At 45.6% G+C, this 22,769-nt stretch overlaps 1 protein-coding gene across 1 annotated transcript in view; it reads right to left on the minus strand.

Moving 5' to 3' along the window:
- Window positions 1–453: 453 nt before the first annotated feature.
- CACNG4 (calcium voltage-gated channel auxiliary subunit gamma 4) overlaps window positions 454–22,769 on the minus strand; it is a 90,441-nt gene continuing 68,125 nt past the window's right edge. Inside the window, exons 2-4 of the mRNA XM_044449565.1 lie at window positions 19,937–20,020; window positions 9,863–10,003; window positions 454–992 (exon numbers count right to left, since the gene is read on the minus strand). Coding sequence (XP_044305500.1) covers window positions 454–992; window positions 9,863–10,003; window positions 19,937–20,020 — 764 coding nt within the window. The remainder of the gene's footprint in view (window positions 993–9,862; window positions 10,004–19,936; window positions 20,021–22,769) is intronic.

Consider the following 22,769-nt stretch of genomic DNA (forward strand, 5'->3'; position numbering starts at 1 on the left):
AAAAGACACCTGGCAGCATTTCTGGCTGGTTTGGGTTTATAGCAAAGGACAGCATTATAGAAAAAAGCCCACACCGAACATTTAAAAAGCTATCTTAGCTAAACGTTTTCCATGTCACAAATTATGCTACACGTACTACAAAAGTGCAGGGATCAGAGCTGCTGATTTTAAATTGCTTGTGTTTGTGTTTGTGTATGTGGGTGAGACTGAGAATTTCAATTAAACAAATTTTTGAAAGAGCTTATAAAAATCAGCTAGAAATGTATAGTTCTGTATCTGCAGGTCATTTCAATATTTCAGTGTCTCTAGCTGCAACCTCTTCATGTGATTTTTTTTCTTGAGGTATGCAAGAGCATTTTTGAAATACATGCTTTTCATGTATAAAAGAACTGCATGAAATAATTTTGTTTGTCTTCCTCCTTTGTTTGATTAAGAAAAAGTGAGCAAATCCCCTCAAACCGGTGTTGTTCTCCTGTTGACCATGTTGATATGAAGTCCTTCTTTGAATTCCTTTTGAAGGAAATTGTGGACTTGAAGAAAACCAGCGTCTTGTTCCATATTGTAACTTGCGGCTGTGGTGACCTTCAAGGGTTCCCTGGACAGAGTGTACATGGAGATTTCATTCATAGGAATAGAACCCGCCATTTTCATGCCAACGGGAGAAACATCCCTGGATGGAGAAGGCTCTGTTGATCGAGAACTTGATCTGGATCGCCTCCTCCTGTATCTATAGCTTGGCATCCTGGCATAAGGGGAAGAGGAAGAGGTCTTAAGGAAATCCCTCTTGGTCTTAAACCTCAGTTCTTTGTTTTTTTCAATATAAATGTTCACAGCTAGAACGCCAACTGTTTCTGCCACAATGAAAGACAAGGCTCCAAAATAAAAAGACCACCCATAATTGTACTGGTTCTTTTTGTCCTCATCCCGCTTGTCACTAGGATCACCTGCATTGCTGGATATGTAGACGATAATTCCTATTATGTTACTTAATCCTAGAAAGAAGGAGGGAAAATAGTCTGGTTAGGGGAACAGTTCTAAAAAGAAACAATCATGATTGCAATCACTAGGGCTCAGTAGGATACAGTCAAGTGATGCAGGATATCTACTGCAAACTAGATATCCCATCTAAGCTATAAAGCATCTTACTTTTAATTGAGGTATCCAGATAAAACTCTGGATACTGGCTGAGATGGTTCCCACAGTTCTTCGGGGAGATGTCACAGGGAGATGTCTTCAGGACTATCTCCTGTGCTAAAACCAAGAAGTTTTGGTGTTTGTTTATTTATTTATTGCCAAGATCTTTGGGCAGCTTAGAACAAGAATAAATTAACAAATTAAGAAAAGACCAACCATAAAACAGGTCAACTATAAAAGACAGAAGCAGTAACATAAAAACAAGTGGTAAAGATAAAACTAGGTGGATCTAGAATAGCTTAAAAGGCATGGAAAAATGACAGCACCTTAGCCTGATCTCAGCGTAGGTGCCAGGCAGGCCTCTCTGGGGAGATGGTCCACAAATGGGTTGCCACCACTGAGAAGTTCTTTCCCAGCAGTCACCTACTGCATAACTCTGGATGGGACCACTCTAGAAAGAGTCTTGGAAAACACACATGGATCGTAGAGACAGGCAGCCCTTCACCTCTCCTGATCCCCAGATACGGAAAGCTTTCAGAAGCAGCACTTTGAATTGGCCTTGCAAATGGCCTGAGAACCTGTTTAAGAAGCCTAATCCATCCATTATATCTTCACAAAATTATGTGTCATCTTGTGCAGTAAGTACAAGCCCTGAAAATAGAGGATGTTAGTTTCTGAAATGTACACATCATGGTACAACATGGAACATGTGAGGAAAGATATACAAAACTATATTTTTCCTTCTAGCCCAGCTTCTCCACATGTTTTGACTACAAGTCTCACAATCCCTGAGCACTAGCTCAAGCTGATGGGAGCTGTACTCCAAAAACTGCTGCACCCTGTTCTACAGTGTGTTCCTCTGAACCAGAAACGGTCAAGTCCTGACCAGCTGCTTGGCTACTCTGAGACTGTGGCATTGTGGACTGTGGGGTTTTGGCTATGCATTCTGATCTGTCCTCTTCTTTCACTTCAGATTCAGAATCTGAAATCTTCTGCTTGGAATCCTGTATTATGGGAAAAGCAGACTGTACTGGAGAAAGCATACTGGAAAAAGGCTTCGGCAAGGGGCAGCATAGAAATGTTCTAACAACAACAACAACAACAACAATAATGTGTGCCTGAATTCCTTTTCTGCTCAACTCTTAAAAGTGCAGCAGACCTATGGGGTCAGCAAACCTATATTTCCTGGCCAAGAGTCCTGAGCAATCCAAACCATCATCATCTGTCTTACTCTTAAGTCCATTTTACATCAACTTGCTTCTTTGCTCATTAGCCACTGCCTCCTTGAAGCTCCCGTTTCCCCTTCTCTCCGGTTCCTGACGCTCTCCAGGAATGCATCCTCCTTCCATCCACCTTGCATCTGGCTTCCCTGCTCTTTAACTTAGCCATACCAAGCATCTCAGGGCCCACATGTGGTTTAATCCCAGATCAACAAACAACTTTCCCTTCCTGCCCAGAAGCAGTCCTTCAAACTGCTTTCTTCCTTGAGCCACTGAACTTCCTGATCCATCACAGCAGCTCAGCCAATTAATGCCAGGATTTTTTCAGGATTTTTTCTCCACCTTTGCAGAACTGGAGAAGAGCTCAGTGGTTACCATTCATCTCTGCCAAAGATAGGAAAACTGAAGTACAAGCTGGCCAAGGCTTCCCATGTCCAAAATCGAGCCAAGACTGCATTGTCTGAAAATGATACCGCTATCCTGTCATGCTTCCTCACGTGCAGGGCAGGACCAACTTTTACAATGGCTGGAACTACTGCATGCTGCTGCTCTCCTTATCATTACCACAACATTGCATTTATATCCCATCTCTTCTCCTGTTGTGAGGCACACAAGGCAGCTTACATAGCTCCAGTTTATGCTCACAACACCACCAGAGGGAAGTTGGGCTGAGAAGCAGTGACTGGCCCAAAGTCACCCAGTGAGCTCCATGGCTGAGTGGGGACAAGAACCCAGATTCCCCAGGTCCCCCGCCCAACACTCTCACCACCATACCACACTGGCTCTCAGCCCGGTGGTCTGGTCCTCTGGGGCTTGCATCAGAAGCCAGCTACAATGGATAAAACACTTCCCATGTTGTGAAGCAGTGCCTATCAAATATAAGCAAGGAGACCTTGTGTCTTGATGGTCATCATAGCAAGGGTTTGTTTGAATCCAGACACTTTTTCTGAACTTCTGATCTCGTGGTGGAGTCTGGCTCTGAAAGAACTAAAGAACAGGAGTGGGGAGGGAGGAATGCAGACCCCTTCCTTTCCAAATGCTGTCTTTCCCTGAATTTCTGGTCATCTTTCCTCCAGCCTTCCAGGCTTGCCTGGGACTATTTTGAGCTATTTCATCAGAAAAAGGAAGACAGGTGGGTCTGAGTGATATGCAGAATCACATTGCCTTCCCAAAGGCTTCTTCTCCCCAGCCACTTTGTTCTGGGGTGCTCCAAATCCAGAACAAAAAAGAGTGGGATACAAATTGAATAAATAAATAAATAAAATGAAGAAAGGAGCTCCTTATCCATCATATCATGGGAAAGAAACCAATGAGAATAACCTGGTTTGCATGATCAAAATAAACCATGGTGACTTACTTAAAAGACTGTGGCTTATTAGGGCATGCTGGGCATGTACCAGGTGACATGGCTTGTTGGAGGGGAAAACAAGAGCCCATGGGTTATTTTCCCCTCCAACAAGCTGTGCCACCTGGCTTCAGGTAACTCGGCAATCCACATCCAGACCGTGATTCTGGAAATTGCATCATGCATGCATCTGACACATGCTGCAATTTAAATAAGCCCCCATGGCTTATTTGACCATGTGAATCAGCCTAATATTACACAGTAAGATGGTCATTTAAAACAGTGAGCCATCTGCTCCATTCAAACCACAGAGGAGAAGGCCAAGCTCAGATGTACAGGCACCTTGTTTAGGATGACAAGAAATAATGTCTTTTTTAATGTGTGTCATAACTGCTGATAAGGAGACAGGAGTTATGTAATTACCAAGGGAGATTTCTCAAGCCCCCGGCAGTTGGAGGCAATGCTTGTACACCCACGCTATGTTTGTAAAAAGGTCTGCGTTCCCAGGAAATAAAAAAAAAATCCACTGATACATTTTCGAATGCTAAGCAGCCTGCTATTTGGGGTCACTTCTAGCAGGAGAGGGGTATGCTTGAATTCCCAGGTCTCTCACAGCAAGTAGCATGGTGGGCTGCTTGTTAAAACAGAGGGCTGAGCGCCTCCAGACAGCAATACTGAATGTTGTCACGGGAGGAGGAATGAGAGAATTTAATTTCCCCATTATATCGTTATGCTTTTATTAGCGTTCTTCTCGAAGAGCAACCCTTTTGAATAGAAGAAAACAAAGGATTTAAGTCCCTGGGTTTGGAAGGTGCAGGTGATAAGAATTTGGAAGTACAGTAAGGTGAGACTTAGGTATTATTTCGTAGGAGTGTAGCTGTCTGCACAAATTAGGTATTGGTGTGCTCACAATGCTCTGCTCTTCTTCATTTCTCTCCATATCAGAGGAAGCTCTGTCTGCAGATCTGAAATTAATGTGGATGCCTTCTTACGCAGGCGCTCCATGTGGATCAGCAGAGGAGTCTCAAACTGGTTGCTAAGCCTGCCACCACAACATCTATCGGAGCTGCAGGCTGCAAATTTTCACATGTTTGGGGCTCTGATCACAGCAACTGCTAATGACGTGGGGGCTATTTCTCCACACCGTCATCTCCCCATACACATTCTGTATGTAGGGAATGAATACAGTGGAGCTGTTCATACAATTCACAGTGAGGTGGTGATGTGCGTGGGGTTTGTGCAGGCATACTTTTGAACAGACAAGCCCTACTCAGGGGTGGTTGAGTTGTGCAAACCCAAGCTTTGTATAACTCATGGTCAGTGAATACTGACCGGCTTCTTAGGATGTGACGACCCCCAAGTGGTGGCTGCATATGCAGTTAAATAATGCCTGACAATCCATGATGTGTTGTCCAAAGCTGGCTAGTGTGTGAGCGCAGAAGCTTTGTGAATGGATCAACCACACTCCTCCGTTTCACTGGGCAAGCGTCTCCAACTGTGCTAGTGATAAGGGCGAGTGGGCTTCTGATATGATGGGCTCAACATCTTCTGGAGTACAAAGTCGCTTAGGAAAATATGCCTGTCCAAGTCAGGGAGTCATTCAGGTGCGCGTGCCTCAGTCCCGCTGCATTTAATTCTGATTCCTCTTGGGCTTTGTGCTCTTGTGGACTTTCAGTGCCGAGAAATGCTAGTTCAGCCAAGCTCTTAATATTGCTCTTTGACAGGAAAGCTCATGCAAAATTAATTTTGGGCCAGTGCATTCCTGAGGCTTAAATGGAGCATAGCAGTTTGCCCAGGGATGGGCAGCTTCTACAGCATCCAGCAGTGACACTCCACAAACTCAAACAGCACTGGTGGCACACCGCTGTTGTGGAAGTGGTTCTGTGCTGCGCTTGTTTAAGCAGTTACACCACTGGTTGCACAAGCATAACAGCTGTGCCAATGTAGTGCACAAGCAGTCGTACAACTGCGTTTGTGCAAATGTAACCTTGACTAGACTCTGCTCTTGCACACAGTTTGGAGCCCAGTTTCTGCGAGATCAGCAGCCGGATGGATACTGCTCGTGAATGACAGGGATGTTTAGGCAGTTGGGACGGAAAGGCTCTTTTGGCACATAAGAAAATAAGCTTGTAGGCTAAGAGTGACTGGTGGAAAAGTGGCCTGAGGGCTTAGGAGGGGTGTACTCAAGCAGGGTTGAGCAGGGCCCACCTGAGTGGCTGTGCTGGTGAAGGACTCTGGGAGGGGGGGAGGGTGTTGGGAGTGGAGGTTGATGCAGATCCACAGATGGTCACAGAGATGAACTTCCCTGCTCACCAGAACTGGTGCTTGTCAGTTGGATAATGTGGGATATGGGGCCTGGCCCTCCAACCTTCTCCACAGACTGCTTTGTTAAGTGCAGCAGAACCAGGGGACTTGTCAGTCTCCTCCTCCACTTCAGCACTTCCCAAGCAAAGTGTGGTGGTGCGGCCACCCAAGTGACAAGTACAGAATGCGGCTTTGCTGGGCTAGTGTGTGGAGAGGATAAACTGACACGAATATTCATACAGAAAACACACAGAGGGTGGGCAGACTTGAGAAAGACTGCTGCTTAAAAGTTATGACCCCATTTGCACAATTTTAAAGACAAATGTAAAAAATACACAAAATGTGTATATTTAAACATGTGAACATTCAGAATAATATGAACCCATTAGTGCAAATCACAGTACCCCCCCCAAAAAAAATCCATGAACACACAGAAATTGCTACTACTATTTTTTTTTAAATCCAAACTGATAAATCCAAAGTGACTTGCTAGAGTGACTTGATGCCGGTGGTGGAAAATGGAATGAAACTAAAATTAACCAAGAGTCCACCCTGATAATGGAATTCTCATACATCTTTAATCACAACTTACCATTCTTAATGCTCAAGATCATTACAAGGCAGATGTACCTCTCTCAATTTAATCCCCGTGGGGGGATTCAACATTGGCATTCTGCCAGCAGGAGACCACTGGGTGGCATTGGACTTCTGCCTGCTTGCCTCCCCCTTGCACTCCTCTGCCCTCCAAATCTCTGCTGGCCCTATTCCTCTCAACCCTTCAGAGTGGATTTGGAGGGCAAGCAGGGGGAAGAGAGGAGGAGATGTGGAAGTCCCATTGCAGTAGTGGCATCCCTTTACTAACAGAAAGAAGATGGTAGATCCAGATTTCTGTCTTGATGGCAACACGTGTTGACCACTGTGTACTAAGCACCTTCTAGTAGAAGAGGGAGCCTGACATTCAGATTTGTAGGAGGACTTCTTCTGGTTCCTTCTTGCATATTGTGTAATAACACAGTGTCCTTGTAATATGTGTGTCTGAAGAAAGGCAGGATGGAGCCAGGCCTAGAGTGGGGCTTCTACAAGCACACACTATTGCACAGGTCTGGTTTTATCACCATGTGCCACTTGGTACAGACACTACAGGGCCGCTCACTTGTAGAGAGGAAGAGCCAGGGCTCCATGTAGCAGAGCACCTGTTTTGAACATAGCAGGCAGGACTTGGAAGGACCTCACTCTGGAAGCCACTGCCAGTTAGCAGCCAAGGCTGAGATGGAAGCACCAGTGATCTGGCAGGATGTGACAGCTTCCTGTAGCTACCCAAGCACATCCCTGCTGGACTGTTTTCACAGGAGAGTTCAGACCCAGCAACTTTCCTATGCCAGGGACAGAACCGGCTTGGCCATTACACGGGAGGCACAGCAGCAGGGAAGAAAACTTCCACCGTTGTGCAGAGCAATGGAAATTCAATAGCAATCCCTTTTCAGTTGTACCCTCCTATGCCTGTGCGAAAGCACCTTTGACTTCGACAGCCAAGCTGGGCTCTTAGGAAGCATATAAGAATAAGCTGTTGAAACATGATTGATCCTTCAGCGTTTGGTTGGCTTACACCTTCAGTTTCTTTTGGCAGTTACAGCACATCCAGGTTTTGCAGACAGCTTTGTCGCTTCAGGCAGATGCAAAGCAGTCCAAAAATTAGAGCACAGGAAAAGGGTTTTTTTTAAGCCAGTTCTATGGAGAGCGTCAGTATAGAGCAGGGATGGGCAACTCATGGCTTTCCAGATCTATTTGGAATCACTTCTGTTTTCCTGGCCATTGCTTAGGGCTGATAGGAGTTGCAATCCAGCAACATCTGGCCACATGTTGCCTGCCCCGCCTTTCTCCTCTGCTGTGATTTACCACTGAGCACAACTGCAGTGTCAAAAGGAGCAGCTTCTCCTTTCATCATCATCTCTGCTGAACTACCAGATTCCTAAGCATAAGCAACCATGCACCACTCCTTCAAAGAAAGGGCTGAGAGTTTCCTCGTCCTTTCAGTCACTTCCATTATGTCTGACTTTGCAGAGCTGGGCTGGAAATCCTTTCAGCCAGGACTCCTATGTACTCACCTGCTTGGAAGCAAGTACTCACACAATCCAAAAAGACTGATTTTAAATATTAAGGGAAAATATTTGATTAGAAAGAAGCACAGCATCTAGCACAATACTCCCAGAATAAAAGATCGACTGAACTATTTCTATTCATGTGTGAACATCTCTCTCCAGTTCATTTAATAGCTGGAGAGGCAAGCCAGGCTATTCCCACCCCTGCAACCTGCCCTGATTGGAAAAATTGCTTTGTCGACTCTGAGCCTTATTCCAAGACATATCCGGACCCCATTCTTGTTCCCAGTGACATGAGGAGCAAGGGAGGGGTCCATTCCTGCCTTCAGCCCTTCCATGGTCAGCCAAGCTCTACCCCTCAGCTCCTCTTACCTAGTGGGAACTGCAGCTGTTCAGACATTAAAATCTGAGGATCCGGGTGAGTGGGCACACGTCCAACGTGAAATGCATGGCTTATGCATGTTCACTGAACTGAAGAACTGCATACTTGGTCAGCATCAGGCTTCTTGAGCACTGTGTTAAGATGCAATTACCAAGGAGGGTTATAAACCCTCCGAAAGCACTTTGTTCAGGCCCTTTCAAACCATCCAGTGTGGCACTGGCCACAAGGCCTCCATGTCCTCTGCACTGGAGCGACTCATGCCTTAGGAAAGCACCAAATGAAATCAAAAGATGAGAGACGCCAGCCCTGCCTCTTTAGCCCTCTGGTTATGGGGTGTTTTCTAGGAGAGAGGTTACAAAAAGCCTAAATCAGAGTAATTATATCTTCGACCCATGGGCATAGCTTCTACCCATGCGGAGAGTTGATTCCAACTGAAGTGCCCCCCACCTTTTCCCAGAGTCTGGACTCCACCCTCAGAGTGGCTCAGAGCGCGTGTCGGCCAAACCGGGGGAATGTCTGGCATGATGAAATGGGCCTGCCTGTTTGGCCGGGTGCCACCTTGCTGGGCCTAGGAATGCACCCCCTGCCTCTCCCCATGCCAAGGACAGCTTGGCTTTCACTCCCTGCCTGACTCACTGCACTGGTTCGCCTTGACTTTTCAGAGCCACCAGCCAGCTCCTTGCTTCTCTCCTGTTTATCTCGCATGCTGAATCTGAACCGCTTGGCTGGAAGCGCCGCCTTGGGAGAAAGCTGGGCCCCATTGCCAGTCCGCGCGCGTGTGGAATGCCCCTGTATGCTGACTCGAGCTTCTTGGAGGACAGCACGATAAAAATAGGGAGCAGCCTCCGGTGCTGTGTCTGGGCTAGCAGGAACGGCTGCTTGTGCGATGGGAGGCCACTGCTGGCCAGCGCAGCCGAAGCGTTGCTGAAACCACCCCTTCTGGAATGGGACGAGTCGGCTGAGCTCTCTCCAAGTGAGCTCGGCCGCCCGTGCCGGTTTCCTGGGCTGTACCCCTCCCCTTGGGTTAATGTGTTAGCACCAGCAAAGGGCCGGTGCAGGATGCTGACTTGGCCCTCAGCAAACAGAAGGGCTGTCTCTGGAAGTAGAGAGCTTGGACCCAGCAGAGGCTTCCTGATGGCAGGAAGGGGTGGCGCCCGCTTTTCCTTGAGCCCATCGTGTCCCTGAAAATGCATGTGCAGCCCAAGCTAGGGGCCTCCTGCCTCCTTTCCTGAGTGCCAACTGGATCCAGCCCAGCAGAAAGCGATGCCTTTGCTGTCATGGTTTCCGGCTCATCACCCTCCCCCGCATTCCGAGTCCCAGGAATAGAGATGAAGCTCGCTACCAGTCAAACAGGTGACGAGCGGTGCTGACGACCTACCTGCTGCAACAAAAAGGATCCCCGCGCTGAGGATGATGTTGTTCTTGCTGCTGTAAATCCTTCCAGCGCCAATGCAGAGCCCTCCCAGTAGCAGTAATATTGTGCTTAGGATGGGAAAGACGCTGGAGGCACGGACGATACCTGAGAGATGGGGAGAAAGAGAAGAGGCGAGAACGATGACAGCCGGTCACCACCTTGGGATGTTACGGTGGTCAAGAAGCGCGTCCTTGTGTGCTGCACCAGTGCATTGATCGTGAAAATGTATGTTTTGAGCTTCAAACGCATGATTGGACGTACCATGTGTTTGAAGCTCAAAGGCTTGCAGGAACGTATGGAACAAACATAAAACAGCTGCTGCATTCAAGCATCATCAATGTGTTTAGCAGAAGTAAAGCACATCAGGACGTATGCAAAAGCCTGATGCATCCTAATGGATTAGGCATGTGCTAGAGAGTGGGAATGGGGACCCCGAATAAAAGGTCCAACAGAGGAAGCCTCCGCAAAAGCAATATGGCTTCCCTTCGCCTTCCTTACATGTTTTGCCCTCTCTGCTGGAAAATTTGGAGTTATTACCATAATCCGCTTTCCCAAGCCACTGTGTGTGGAAACGCATTCTGACAAGCTCCCCGCTGAAGAGGTTATAAAGAATAACCCACAAATTAATGCAGGGAGGAGCAATGAAAAATGCATGAGCAGGCTACCGGCTGGGTAATGCCACAGAGGCGGCATTACCAGCAGCCACTGGATACATGCAAATGTGGATAATTAAGCCCATGGACTAGTTGACAGCTGTCCTGGGATCTGCCCCACCCCACCTATTCATCTCCTGTGCAGAAGCAGCAAAGACACGGTGCTTGGGCTTTTGGGGGAAGATGCTTAGCAGAGCGTGCCCCAGCAGCCCCGGCTGCTAAAGACTAATTGGGATCCTTTGCCACTCATTTGCTCGCTGCACTCATTTGTTCGCTTAGACAGAATCTTTTTGTTCCCCCCTTCGGTGCCCGTGTTTCTGAAGGCTGTTTCTCTGCTGCCTTTCAGAGGATGCTACAACGGAGCTGGGGCTGCCATGGCAGGCAGGCAGGCGGGAGGCAGGGGCCCCAGAGGGCTACAGGTGAAAGCCAAAGAAAATTGAGGTGATCAAAGGAGAGGAGAGGGGGAGAATACAGACAAAGGAGGAAAGAAAGAAGCTGCTGCTGTGAGGGTTGCTGATACCGGAAAGGTTAGCAAGGGGCAAGTCAGCTGCCCTTGAAGAATGAGAAAAAACGGACTTCAAACTTCAGCTTTGACTTAAGCAACAGAGAAAGAGAGATACTGTGAGGCAATTCTGTAGTTTGCTCACAATTTCTTTTTGGTGGGCTTTGCCACAAGGCAATAATTGGCATTTCCTTCTCTATTACCATAAAGGGTAAGCTGCAATCAGCCCAGCAAATGCTCACTGATTCTGCAACGGATCACCTCCGGCCAGAGCTGCAGGGCAGCTCGCAGGCACCTCGAGGCTCAGCGGCAGTTGGATCTTGTTGAGCGTCCCAGGGGTGAGATGCAGTGCGTAGACAAGGCCCAGGCGTATTTTCAAAAGTCTGAAAATGACCCTGGGCTAGCTTGACAGAGGGTCTCATTTAGCCCTTGTTTATTTCTTCTATGCAAAATATATAGCAATTACAGTGTATGAGAATGGCTGTTAAGCGAACGTGAACGTTGCACCTGGGCCAGCTTGCCTTGCTTTGAGAACATGCCAGTGCTAACAGGTAGGGCTGCAGAGGAAGCTGCCTTCCACTGAACCAGACCTGCAGCCTTTCTAGCCCAGTTTGGACTACACTGGCTGGGAGCCTCGCTGAGTCCTCCCAGGACAGGTCAGGGATCGAGCTGGGACCTTCTGCAGCCAGAGCCAGTGATCTGCCACTGAGTTATACGCCCTCCAGAATGCAGGCAGTTCAGCCATTTAGTGCCATCCACACAAGGGCTGTCCAAAGCCTCCACACTTAGGCTTTCGGACTGCTTGAAGAGGGCTAAGTCCCAAAGACAGCGAGGTCCGTGTTGAATGCTATACGAGTGGGTTTCGCCTGTGAGGAACAGCCTGAATTGGACAAATGTAGGGCACAGTCCTACGGGGATGCCTGTAGCCCTCTGATCTGGGAGGACTGGGGACATCTTATGTGGGGGGGAGAAGCATGATGCGAAAGTGGCCTCCGTGTTCCTACTGCCCTGTAAAGCACCTGCCCAGCCAGTTTGAGCTGCCTGTTTGCAGTGCTTTGGAGAAGGAGGGAAGGACACTGGCACACTGCCAGGACCCCTATATCTCCTCACCCCCAAGCCTCTTCCCAGAGGCCGCTTTTAGGTCTTCAGAGGAGCAGCTGGCATGGCCCTTTCCATGCCACCGGGACAGGCATGGTGGACATCCCTGCTCCAAGCTTATAGCTACTCTGCAGGGATGGAGCCGGGAATCTCACCAAGCCTGTGGCCCTCTAGAGGCCATCTCGGGGCTGTGGGATGGTGCTGTTCATGGCCGGAAGGATGGGCACTCTGGCATATGCTCCCTCGGAGAAAAAGAACCAGCTCAGATGGTGGAAAACAACACAGAGGCAAAACCCGGCTCATCAGCGTTTATGGCCCAATAGGTGCAACTGAGACCCACATAACAGGCTTAAAATCACACTAAGGGAGGCCCTGGATGTTCTGCTTTGTGCTCCACTATGTAAACCTGTGCATGCTTGCTCAGAAGGAAGCCCACTGCATTCAGTGGGAACCCAGCCTTAGTCATAACACTAAAACATGGGAGGAAAAATATGGTATTAAAATGGCAAAAACACACTAAAACAGTAAATGCAGCAACAATAGTGAATTTCCTGAAGATCAGCAAACACCAGCATAAAAGGACGTTTACAAGAGAGAACTGAAGCCACAACCCTGTTCAAAAAAGCAAGGGCAGGAGAGGATGTGGGATGTCCCATTCAACAAGCAGTAGGAGTGCATTCATCCAGCCATGTTTTCACTTCAGTGCGGTTTTGGGATACATGCCTGCATCTAAGTATTGTGGTGGACCAAAGAAATGTTCTGAGAGGAAGCAGCCCAGAGTTTCATCTCATGCAGGCTGGCTTTGCTCTCAACAGTTTTGTTCACCTGCATTATAAGCTATCAGCTTCTCCATCCATCTGATTTCCTTTCAGCTACATATTCCTGACAAATAGTGTGTGATGGTGTTGGAGCTGCAGATTCTGTTGCCACCAGTAGCATTGCAAAAGTGCAACGAACATTGTGTTGGCTGGGGCAAAATTTGCTGCTGATTTACCAAAGAATCACCACGGTTTTCTACTGCTGAGAAGAGCATTCTCATTTGTTAATCAGGTATACTGGTTTGATGGCTATAAAGCAAGCATATTTCACATTCCTAAAATGGTTTGCTCATTAAATTAGCAGATTTGGCATATTAAATTTAAGAATATAATTATTCAGACAATAATTGTATATCTACCATGTTCATTTAAAATCTTTTTTTTATTTTGAAGACAATTTTATGAGCAAACCAAGTTATCATACATTTTGGGTGCAATAATACACAATACATATGCAATATGTAATACATAATGCATTTTGGGTGCAATCCTCTGTCCCCGGTCTTAATGCATCCTATGCCCAGTGTGGGACATCGCAGTGGCACTCTCCGCCTCTGTGCCTAATGCCAGGTATTTTCTGGCCATCTAGAATCAGTGGCAGGGAAGGAGGGTGGGATGCAGACTGAAATGGGAGTAAGTCCATGGCTCTGATTTCCTCCCCTTCCTGCCCCCAGGTACCCTCTCTGAGACCCAGTCATGAACTCAGGAGGGGGCAGCTGGTGCAATGTGTTCCAGAGCAGCTGTGAGGGGGCAGTGAAGGGCTTGGTCTTCAGAGCTGCAGCTCCGAGGTTGCAGAAAAATCCTATAGCCTCCTAGATATTGATGGGAATCCACAGGATTTTGCTCTTTATTTTCCTAAAATGCATTTAGATCTGTTAAGAGAGCTTTAAAAATACTGCATATTTTTATGTTCTCCCTACTTAAATTACATTTTCCCTGGGAGGGGAAAACAAATAGTGCAAAACAACATTTTTTCACGGCTTCATTTTGTGTGGGGGGATTTTTTCAAATGTTGCATTTGTATTTGTGTGGTCCTGGGAGACGCACTGAAGCTCCAGCCAGCCTCTTCTGAAAATTACTGCAAAGTGTAATTTTTACTACACCTGCCTAGCAAATGGGGAAGTGTGAGGAAATCACAGTGCACCCAGCAGAGTTTGTGGCAAGGATTACACATCCGTGGCATCACACACATCTTGTTCTGCTTCCTTCTAGGTGACAGGACAAAAGACAAGGGGAGTGATTAAGACTTGGTCCACTAGGCTCCTGGGGACACCTACAGATGTTCAGGCAACATCACGCATGAACTGGGACTGGTTCCAATATAGAGGCAGCTGCTGTCATTGCAAAGAGAAACATCAGGGGCCTGTCCAGCATTCTGAGGCCTCTTGGACAGCTGCCTCGGAAATTGTGCCTGGGATGTTTGGTCACAGTCTGGACCTTTTCACGTTTGCTTCACTTCACTTCACATTGGACCTCGCTGGTCGTGCTACTGCTGAGATGGAGTAACATGGCATCAAGATGTGACTTTTTATGCAAAGGTGAGTGTGAGGGACTGGATTCAGATCCTAGAGATGGCTAAGATTTTTATTCACCCTTTGGCACTCCGCTCTGGCCCCAGTCTATATTGGCTCCCTCCTGCTTGACTGCAGTTTACCCAGAAATGCCCACTCAAATCAATCAGGTTGTAGCCGTGCAGATTGCAGATAAGAGCACCCCAGATACAGATCTAGAGTGCAAAAGGGAACGAAAAGTTACCCATACTAGGGTTTCAATCTAGATCAAGTTCCCTTTACTTTTGAGTAAAGGTGAGAAGATGTAGGTGTTAGTGAAGCTGTCACTCTGAGGTGATCTTTTTCAAACTCTGGCTGCATTTGCACAAAATCTGTGGATCATGGTGGGTTACTTAAATAATAATCATGTGCCTGCAGGTGCCATGATGAATATTCAAATAGCATCCACGGCTTATCATGTTGTCCAAACCTAGAGATCATGGGTTATACGAGAGTTAAACAGTCCTTAATCCTATGAAGTCAACAAGCTGTTTATCACAAATACATACTTCAAGCAACCAGTCAGACAACAATATTCATGGACATCACCAGTTGACAAATACAGAAATAAAAAAGATTATGTATTTGGAAGCAGAAGCTGAGAAAGTTATATTCTTACTGCCAAAACAAGGCAAGGAGGGGATTGTAGTAGTGATCATGAACTCTTGATATCTAAAATCAGAGTAAAGCTGAAAAATATCACCACAGTGCCAAAACATAACTTTAATAACATCCCTGGGGAATTTAAAGCCCACAAAGAACAGATTTGCATTATTCAACTTAACTGACCTTGAACCACTGTGGACTGAAACCAGAGACAGTATTAGGGAAGAATGCCAAAAGACAATTCCTGCAGCAAAAAGAAAGAAAAAGCATATATGGATGATAGAAGAAACCTCACAGTTGCTAAGAACAGATGGGAAGCAAAAGCAAAAGATGACAGAAACATGGTCAGAACCCTGAATGCAACTTTTCAGTGACTATCAAACAGACTATTACAATGACAAGTGTAAAGAAACAGAAGAGAACAACAAAAGGGTTACGGGGGGACAAGAAACTCTTCCAGAAAATCAAGCCTAGATTAGAAATGCTAAAAGGTAAACAAGCAAATACACTATCTGATGAGGAGACAATAAAGAGAAGATGGAAAGAATATGCAGAAAAAATATTCAGAAGAAAAGAAAGGTTAACAACCTTCTTCAAAGTAGGCTCCTATGAAGAAGAGCCTAGAAAGTGAATTGGGAGCTGCTCTGAAAGCACTAGTGAAGAATAAAGTGCCTGGAGTAGATAGGATACCAATAGAATTATTCTAAGCTGCAGAAAATGAATCAGTCCAATCCTAACAAAAGTATGTCAGTGAATATGGAAAACAAAGCAATGGCCCACAGACTAGAAAGGTTCAATATACATCCTCATCTCCAAAAAAGGAGAGGCAAAAGAGTGCAGCAACCACAGGCCCTTTGCATCACTCTCCCACGCAACCAAAGTGATGCTTGAGGTGTTGCAACAAAGAATACCGTCCTGAATGGAGTGAGAAATGCCGGGCCTCCAAGCTGGATTGCAGAAAGGAAGAGGCACTAGAGATCAGTTTGCAAATATATGTGGTCGACCAAGAAGTTCAGAAAAAGACCGGTCTGCTCCATAGACTGCAGCAAAGCCTTTGTGTGGATTGTGAGAAGCTGTGAATGGTCCTGAAAGAAACGGAGGTGCCTCAGCACTGGATTGTCCTGATGCAGCATCTGCATCACAGACAAGAAGCTGCAGGCAGGACAGAATATGGAGAAACAGGATGGTTTCCCATAGGCGAAGGCGTCAGACAACGATGCATTTTATCTCCCTCCAGAACATATGATAAAGAAAGCAGGATTAGAATCAGAGGAACAGTGGAAATTGGTGGAAGTAACATCACTAATTTATGATACGCAGATGATACCATACTACTGGCAGAAAGCAGCAATGACTTGAAATGACTCTGATAAAAGTGAAAGAAGAAAATGAAAAAGAAGGACTGCAGCTGAATATTAAGAAAACAGAAATTATGTCCACTGAAGAATTACAGAATGTTAATAATGAAAAAAACACAGTTGTGAAAGATTTCACATACCTTGGCTCACTCATCAATTCAAAGGGAGACTGAAGCCAAGAAAGTAGAAGAAACTGAGACTTAGAAGGGCAGCAATGAAGGAACTAGAAAAGATCATCAAGTGTAAGGACATTTTGCTGGAGACCAAGTTCAAGATCATCACAATGTATGGGTGCAAAAGTTGGAGAATAAAGAAAGCTGACAGGAAGAAAATGGATGCATTTGAAACATGATGCTGGAGGAGAGTTTTGTGAATACCCTGGACTGGCAGAAAGTTGAACAAGGGGTTCATAGATCAAATCAAGCCAGAACTTTCCATAAAAGCAAAAATCACAAAACTGACACATCATGACAAGGCAAGACACCCTGGAGAAGAAATCATGCTAGGGAAAGTCAACGGCAGAAGAAGATAAGGAAGACCAAATATGAGATGGACTGAATCTACAAAGGAAGCCACAGCCCAGAATTTAGCTGAGCAGGGTTGTTATGGACAGGACATTTTGAAGGACTTCCATTCATGGGGTCACCATAAGTTGGAGCTGACTTGATGACACATAACAACAACAGCAAACAATGCTTGCAGAAACCATGACCTGCCCTAGATTTATGGTTTGTGGGTTTGGACAATACAACAAGCTGTGGTTGGAAAATTCAAAGTAGTCCCCTCTGCCACAACCTGCTGTGGCGCATGGTAGACTTGCCTGCTTTGGTTCTGAATGGGGCCAACCACCAACTTAGTCACTTCACAGTTCATCCTTAGCTCCAGATTATCTCCACCATACATGTTCTTATGGACTTTTTTTACTTTAAGAATGGCTGGGGCAGGTAATCATTCCTAAGCATTGAAGACAGAGACCTTGCTTCTCATGGTGCGCACACATTTCTTTCACCCCAGTGTCATCCCTGATTAAATCATTTTTACAGAACTGTACAACCCTACGAAAGGTAGGTGAGCAGGGAGTGGAATTCTCTCTTCTGCTCCCTTAATGGGCCCAACTCATGAAATCACCATATTGTGCATGTCCATGGCTTGCCCCCACCATATCGCTGGGTTAGGGATGCTGGCAGGGTTCGGGAAACAGCTCTGGTAAGTGCGCCTAAATGAGCTGGGGAGAAAAGGCTGGATATTCAGCGTGGTTTCCAGCTTTGGCAGCAGCCTTGTGTTTACTGTAATTTCTGGTTCTACTCACAGACAGTGGCACAATAAATGTGCACAACACATGCACGGATGCTTCTGTCACACCATCTTTGGCTCTCTAAAGAAACTACTCTTAGCTGAGTAATGCTTGGCTTTGCAGAGAAGTAAAAAGGTTTGTTCCCCAAGAAGCTAAGCCGAAAATACTTTTATGAACACTGCATCAGAAGTTCATCTACCATCATTTGACATAATTTCATAAATACTACTGAAGTGCTAATTTGAGGATTCTGGTCTTTTCATCTTAAAAAAATAAAGGAAAGGGCTCACATTGATCTCTTTTTGCAGTAAATATCACGCCATATGCTGTCATCAGAACTTGATTGCGTAACGCAAGCACAGTATCAATTGAAAACTGGGGCAGGTGACTGACGACTGAGATATAGGACTTAAGGAAAATCTAATTTTCCAAATAATGATTTCTGCCTTAAAAGAATAATCTCTTCAGTTGTGAGAAAGTGTAAGATTTATTCCCAATTCTTACTGGCAGAATGGAATAGAATGTGTAGAATTTAATATGATGTCGACAGACAATGAGGCTGTGCCTTTTTCAATGTTTTGTTGTTGAATCCTGAAGACTCTGCAGTGGCTTGAAAGCATAAGGAAGGCACACGGTTCACTTTTTTTGGCATCCATAAGGATTTGTGGCCTACGGCCAAAGTGGCTGCTGATCTAGGGGCTACTTGCCTTATCTTGTTAATATACACAATATTGTGACACAGCACATTATGTCTGTATGCCGTTGTCTGCACACTCAAATCCTTAGTGGCTGAGGTCAATGTAGAAAATGACTTCTATAATGAAAATAGTATATCTTTAATGAAACACAATAATGTTAATTAGCATCTTCCTCTCATGATTGCATTTGAATGGTGAAAGTGAATGCACCATAGAGACACCATTCAACCTAAGCTTCGGCCGCAATCCTATAGCCACTTATCCAGGACTAAGACTCCCCTGAACTCACTGGGGCTTTCTTCTGAGTAGGCAGGCATAACCAGTTAAGATAATGGAATAAATAATTTGTCACAGAACCTGTACCAAAGGATGGTCATCCTGAACACCTGAACAATCTCCAGTTTCAGTTATCCTCCCCCATGCCACCCCGTTTCTGAGTATTTTTCCTGCTTACTTGCAGTTTCACTAGGCTTGGGGCAGAGATGCCAAGCTACTTTGTAAGTCATTGGAAGCGTCATATACAATCGGCTTAAAAGTTGGGTTTAACTACTACCTGTAAGCCACACCTTCTCTTTCCCATGCAAAGAACTGAGCTTCTGGGATGTTGTAGAATATTCAGAAACATTCCAACTTCCCAGCCAGAAACTCTCAGGAACAGGATATTGACCAGTTTCGAGTAAACTTGTGAAGAAGGTGAAAAGTCAGTCTGCTTGGCAAATCTTGCCATTTGGATGAGAGGCAGGAATGGCTGCATATTGATGGCAGTAGGAAGTATGTGCAAGGCAGATAACCTGAGAAACTGAGTTGTGAAGTGGGTTCTAAAATAGGCAGCAGAACAGGGCCTGGCAGAGGAGCAGGGATCTGACAGAAGGATGGATGATGAAGGAGCAGAAAGGAAGTGTGGTACTCAGGGTGGCAGAAAGCCGTGTGCAGGTGCAGGAGACAGACTGTGTAAGTGAGGAAGGCTTGGGGGCTGGGGGATTGTGGGGCAGGCCACAAGGGGCAGTAAAGCCAAAGGGACCATATGACGGAGTGCAGAGCAGAGGTCATGGTGGGTGAATTTTGCATAATGTTCTGAACTAACCAGACATGGCTACATGTCTTTCTAAGTTATTAAACCACAGCATCCAACTGATACACTCTCATGAGTATTATGGGCTTCTTGGAAAATCTCACAATTTGGAATTGTTCCATTATACATTTTCAACATATTAAACTGAATTCTGATTGTCAGAATTTTAAAGATTAAGCAGAAATTTCAAAATGCATTGAATGGAGGCTGCTGCCATTAAGGAAAAAAGTATCAGTTTGTGTTAATTCCAATCATCACACTTGGACTGAGTTATTCTTGAATATGATGCACACTCAAGCAACACCTGTCCCATCTCTGCAACCAATGTCCACTTGAACATGTTTCTGGAGAAGATATTCAGAAGGTATTCAATGTCTACTTAAACTTACGGAGAAGGTACTCAGAGCTGTCATGATCATAGTCATTGTCTTCAGGGAAGTGGTTGATCCGAAAACAGTGTCCTTTATATATCCCTGGAAAGGAAGAAAAACACCAATGAAAAAGATGGGAACATGCTGGGAAGAAGTCTGCCAAATGATCTCTTCTGATCAGGATTAGGTTGGCAATCCACCCACCTTCAGGAGAAAGAAGGAGAGAGAGGGGGAGATGGGTGTGCCAGTGCTTGCACAAAACAGGATCTCTGAGACAAGGATCCTGCCTTATCCGATACTGATTTAGTATATGCTCTTGTTCTTGCTGAATATGCAGAGATTTTCAGTATGACCAGGTCTATGTTTTTTAAAGAAAATATATGGATAACAGTGGGAAGCCAAACAGTCTTTTTAAAATTCAAAATATGTATCTGTATATTGGGTTTTTCCATTATAGCTTGAATCCTCTCCTCAAACAGCTTTTAAAAATTCCCATATTTTTGTGGAGATGTTGTTTTGTAGGAGAGAAAACAAATTTTCTAAGTGAGAAAGAAATGCAGGCAGATGCCTTTTAACCCAAGCAATTACATTTTTTAGAAAATGGATTTTCATTTTCATTTACTACAGCGTTTTCTCTGAAATCATTTTTTGTGAAAGATTTTCCACAAAGTTAATTCTTTTTCTTCATCCACAGTCAGTCCATTTCATTCAAGACAGAAGAAACTTAAAATAAGTCCAGAGTAGTATGTTGAATAAACTATTCTGGGGGAAAACTCAACAAGGGACAATAGAAGTCCAATCTATCAATGTTAAACCGGACTGGTCCAGTTCAGATCTCACAATAAGACAGAATTACTGACAGCAGCAGCTTGCCATGAATGAGCAAGCAGGCCACTGCTTACTACTCAATTGCTTTTGCTTGGCAAGTCTTGCTAGCAGGAGCATCCAGACACAAAAGGTAACATCTGCCCTTGGTTTGTTTGCTACTATGTCCAGACTCAGCTCTCTGGCCTATTGCTCTTTCCACAAGCCAGAATTCTAAGCTAGGATGTGTTTCTGGTGGAGTCACGTGGGGTGATAGCACAAGCACGCTCACTTATTCATGGTAAGCTAGAAGTCACCTTCTCATAACTATGGCTTTCCATGAATGTGGCTTGCTCTAGCCAGAGAATGTTGCTCAGGTGATATTTCATAACCATGCCATCTAGGGCTGTTACACCAGGTAATCTTGGCATAACAATATGCCAATACGCCTCCAATACACCTTAAAGGGGCGGGGGGGGGGGGGGACTAGCCTTCCCAGATCCCTTGGGAGGATTGGGATCTTTTGCTTGGGTCTAACACTTGCTACCAAGGGAAATGCGCTCTAGCCTTGCATTCATACAGACTTAGAATGCATGTAGAAACAAAAGAAACAACATTTCCTATATTTTCACAAGGAAATATAGAGCAGGTATCAACACTTAACTCAATGTAGTCCAGGCAGTCAGTATTCCTATTGCAACCCCATCTTGCTCTCCATTTCTGAAGAAATACAAAGCCTTCTGCCTAATAGACTTATGGATGGATAGAGACTAAAGGAAAAAAGAGAGATTTTAGGGCAACTATCTGTCTGTTGGTTGTCCTAGCCAGTAAGCTCTCAAGAGCAGACCCTTGTGAAGGCAGGATGGGTGCAAATGGTCCACAATTCAGGTGGAAGGCCACCGCTCCTACTTTCTGGTTCTTATATTCTTTTCCTGAACTTGCTCTGTGGGAATGGGAAGGTTCCCATTGTTTCTCAATGGGTGCTTAATTAGTCGTGCTGACCTTAGTTATCTGCTGTCCGCCACCTGCTCACGTCTGTTTTCTGTGGGTAAAGGCATGCTCCTGGCCTGTTTTTTGCTTGGTGCTAATAATAATGGGGCAATTTCCAGGTGTCCGTTGTTTCTTTCCCTCATCTCCAGTTGGTTTATTGTACTTGCCCAGGACAATGATAGCTCTTTTTGCCCTTTCCCTCCAAGGGGAAAGCTCTTTGGGGTATGCACTGCCTTTTCTCCACAAGAATCCCAGCATTCATCATTCCTTCCTTATCTTATTCAAGCTGCTAGTCCAGGCCATTGGGTCACTCCTTCTGGATTGAAATTTACCTAGCATACCCTATGCTTTGGGAGCTTGTTCTCATGGCATTTGGCATAACAACCAATCATATACATGTGCCACAGGGCTGTTATGCATGTCTACTGCATCAGTGTAAACATCCTTGGCCATGCTAATCTCTTGGTCTGATCCAGCAGGGCTCTTCTTATGTTCTTAACCATTCCTCATGTAAAACCCAAGCAATCGGTAAGGTCAAGGATTGTGAAGTGATGCAGGAGAACTCCACAACAGTCCAAGGTGATGTGGCTGCAGATGAATATGCTTGGGCAGACCATGGGGCAGCATAAGCCAGAAGTCCCTGTGGGGCAGGCCAGACTCTGAGAGGGTCATTCTCTTCTCTGGATGGTACAGTGGTGCCTCGGCTCATGAATGCCTTGGTTCATAACCAAATCGGGTCACGAACAAAAGTTTCATGAAAATTTTGACTTGGGTCACAAACTCTGCATTGGGTGGCAACCAAGATCGCGGCCATCTCCCCTTCCCTCCGAGTGGGGAGATGGCCATGATCACAGTTGCATTCATGCAGGGAAGACGTGCGTGATCACAGGAGCGCTCCTGCAGGAAATACGGGCGCAATCTTGGCCATCTCCCCCACAACCAGCACAATTGCAGCCATTTCCCCACCCCTCCGAGCAGCAGAAGGCACTTGCTGAGGAGGATTCCACTGTGGAAGAGGAAGGCAGGGAGGAGGGTAGCAGTGATGTGATATTATCCA

The sequence above is a fragment of the Varanus komodoensis genome, unplaced genomic scaffold (assembly GCF_004798865.1).
Source record: "Varanus komodoensis strain SLA01 unplaced genomic scaffold, ASM479886v1 scaffold59_1, whole genome shotgun sequence".
Classification (NCBI taxonomy): domain Eukaryota; kingdom Metazoa; phylum Chordata; class Lepidosauria; order Squamata; family Varanidae; genus Varanus; species Varanus komodoensis.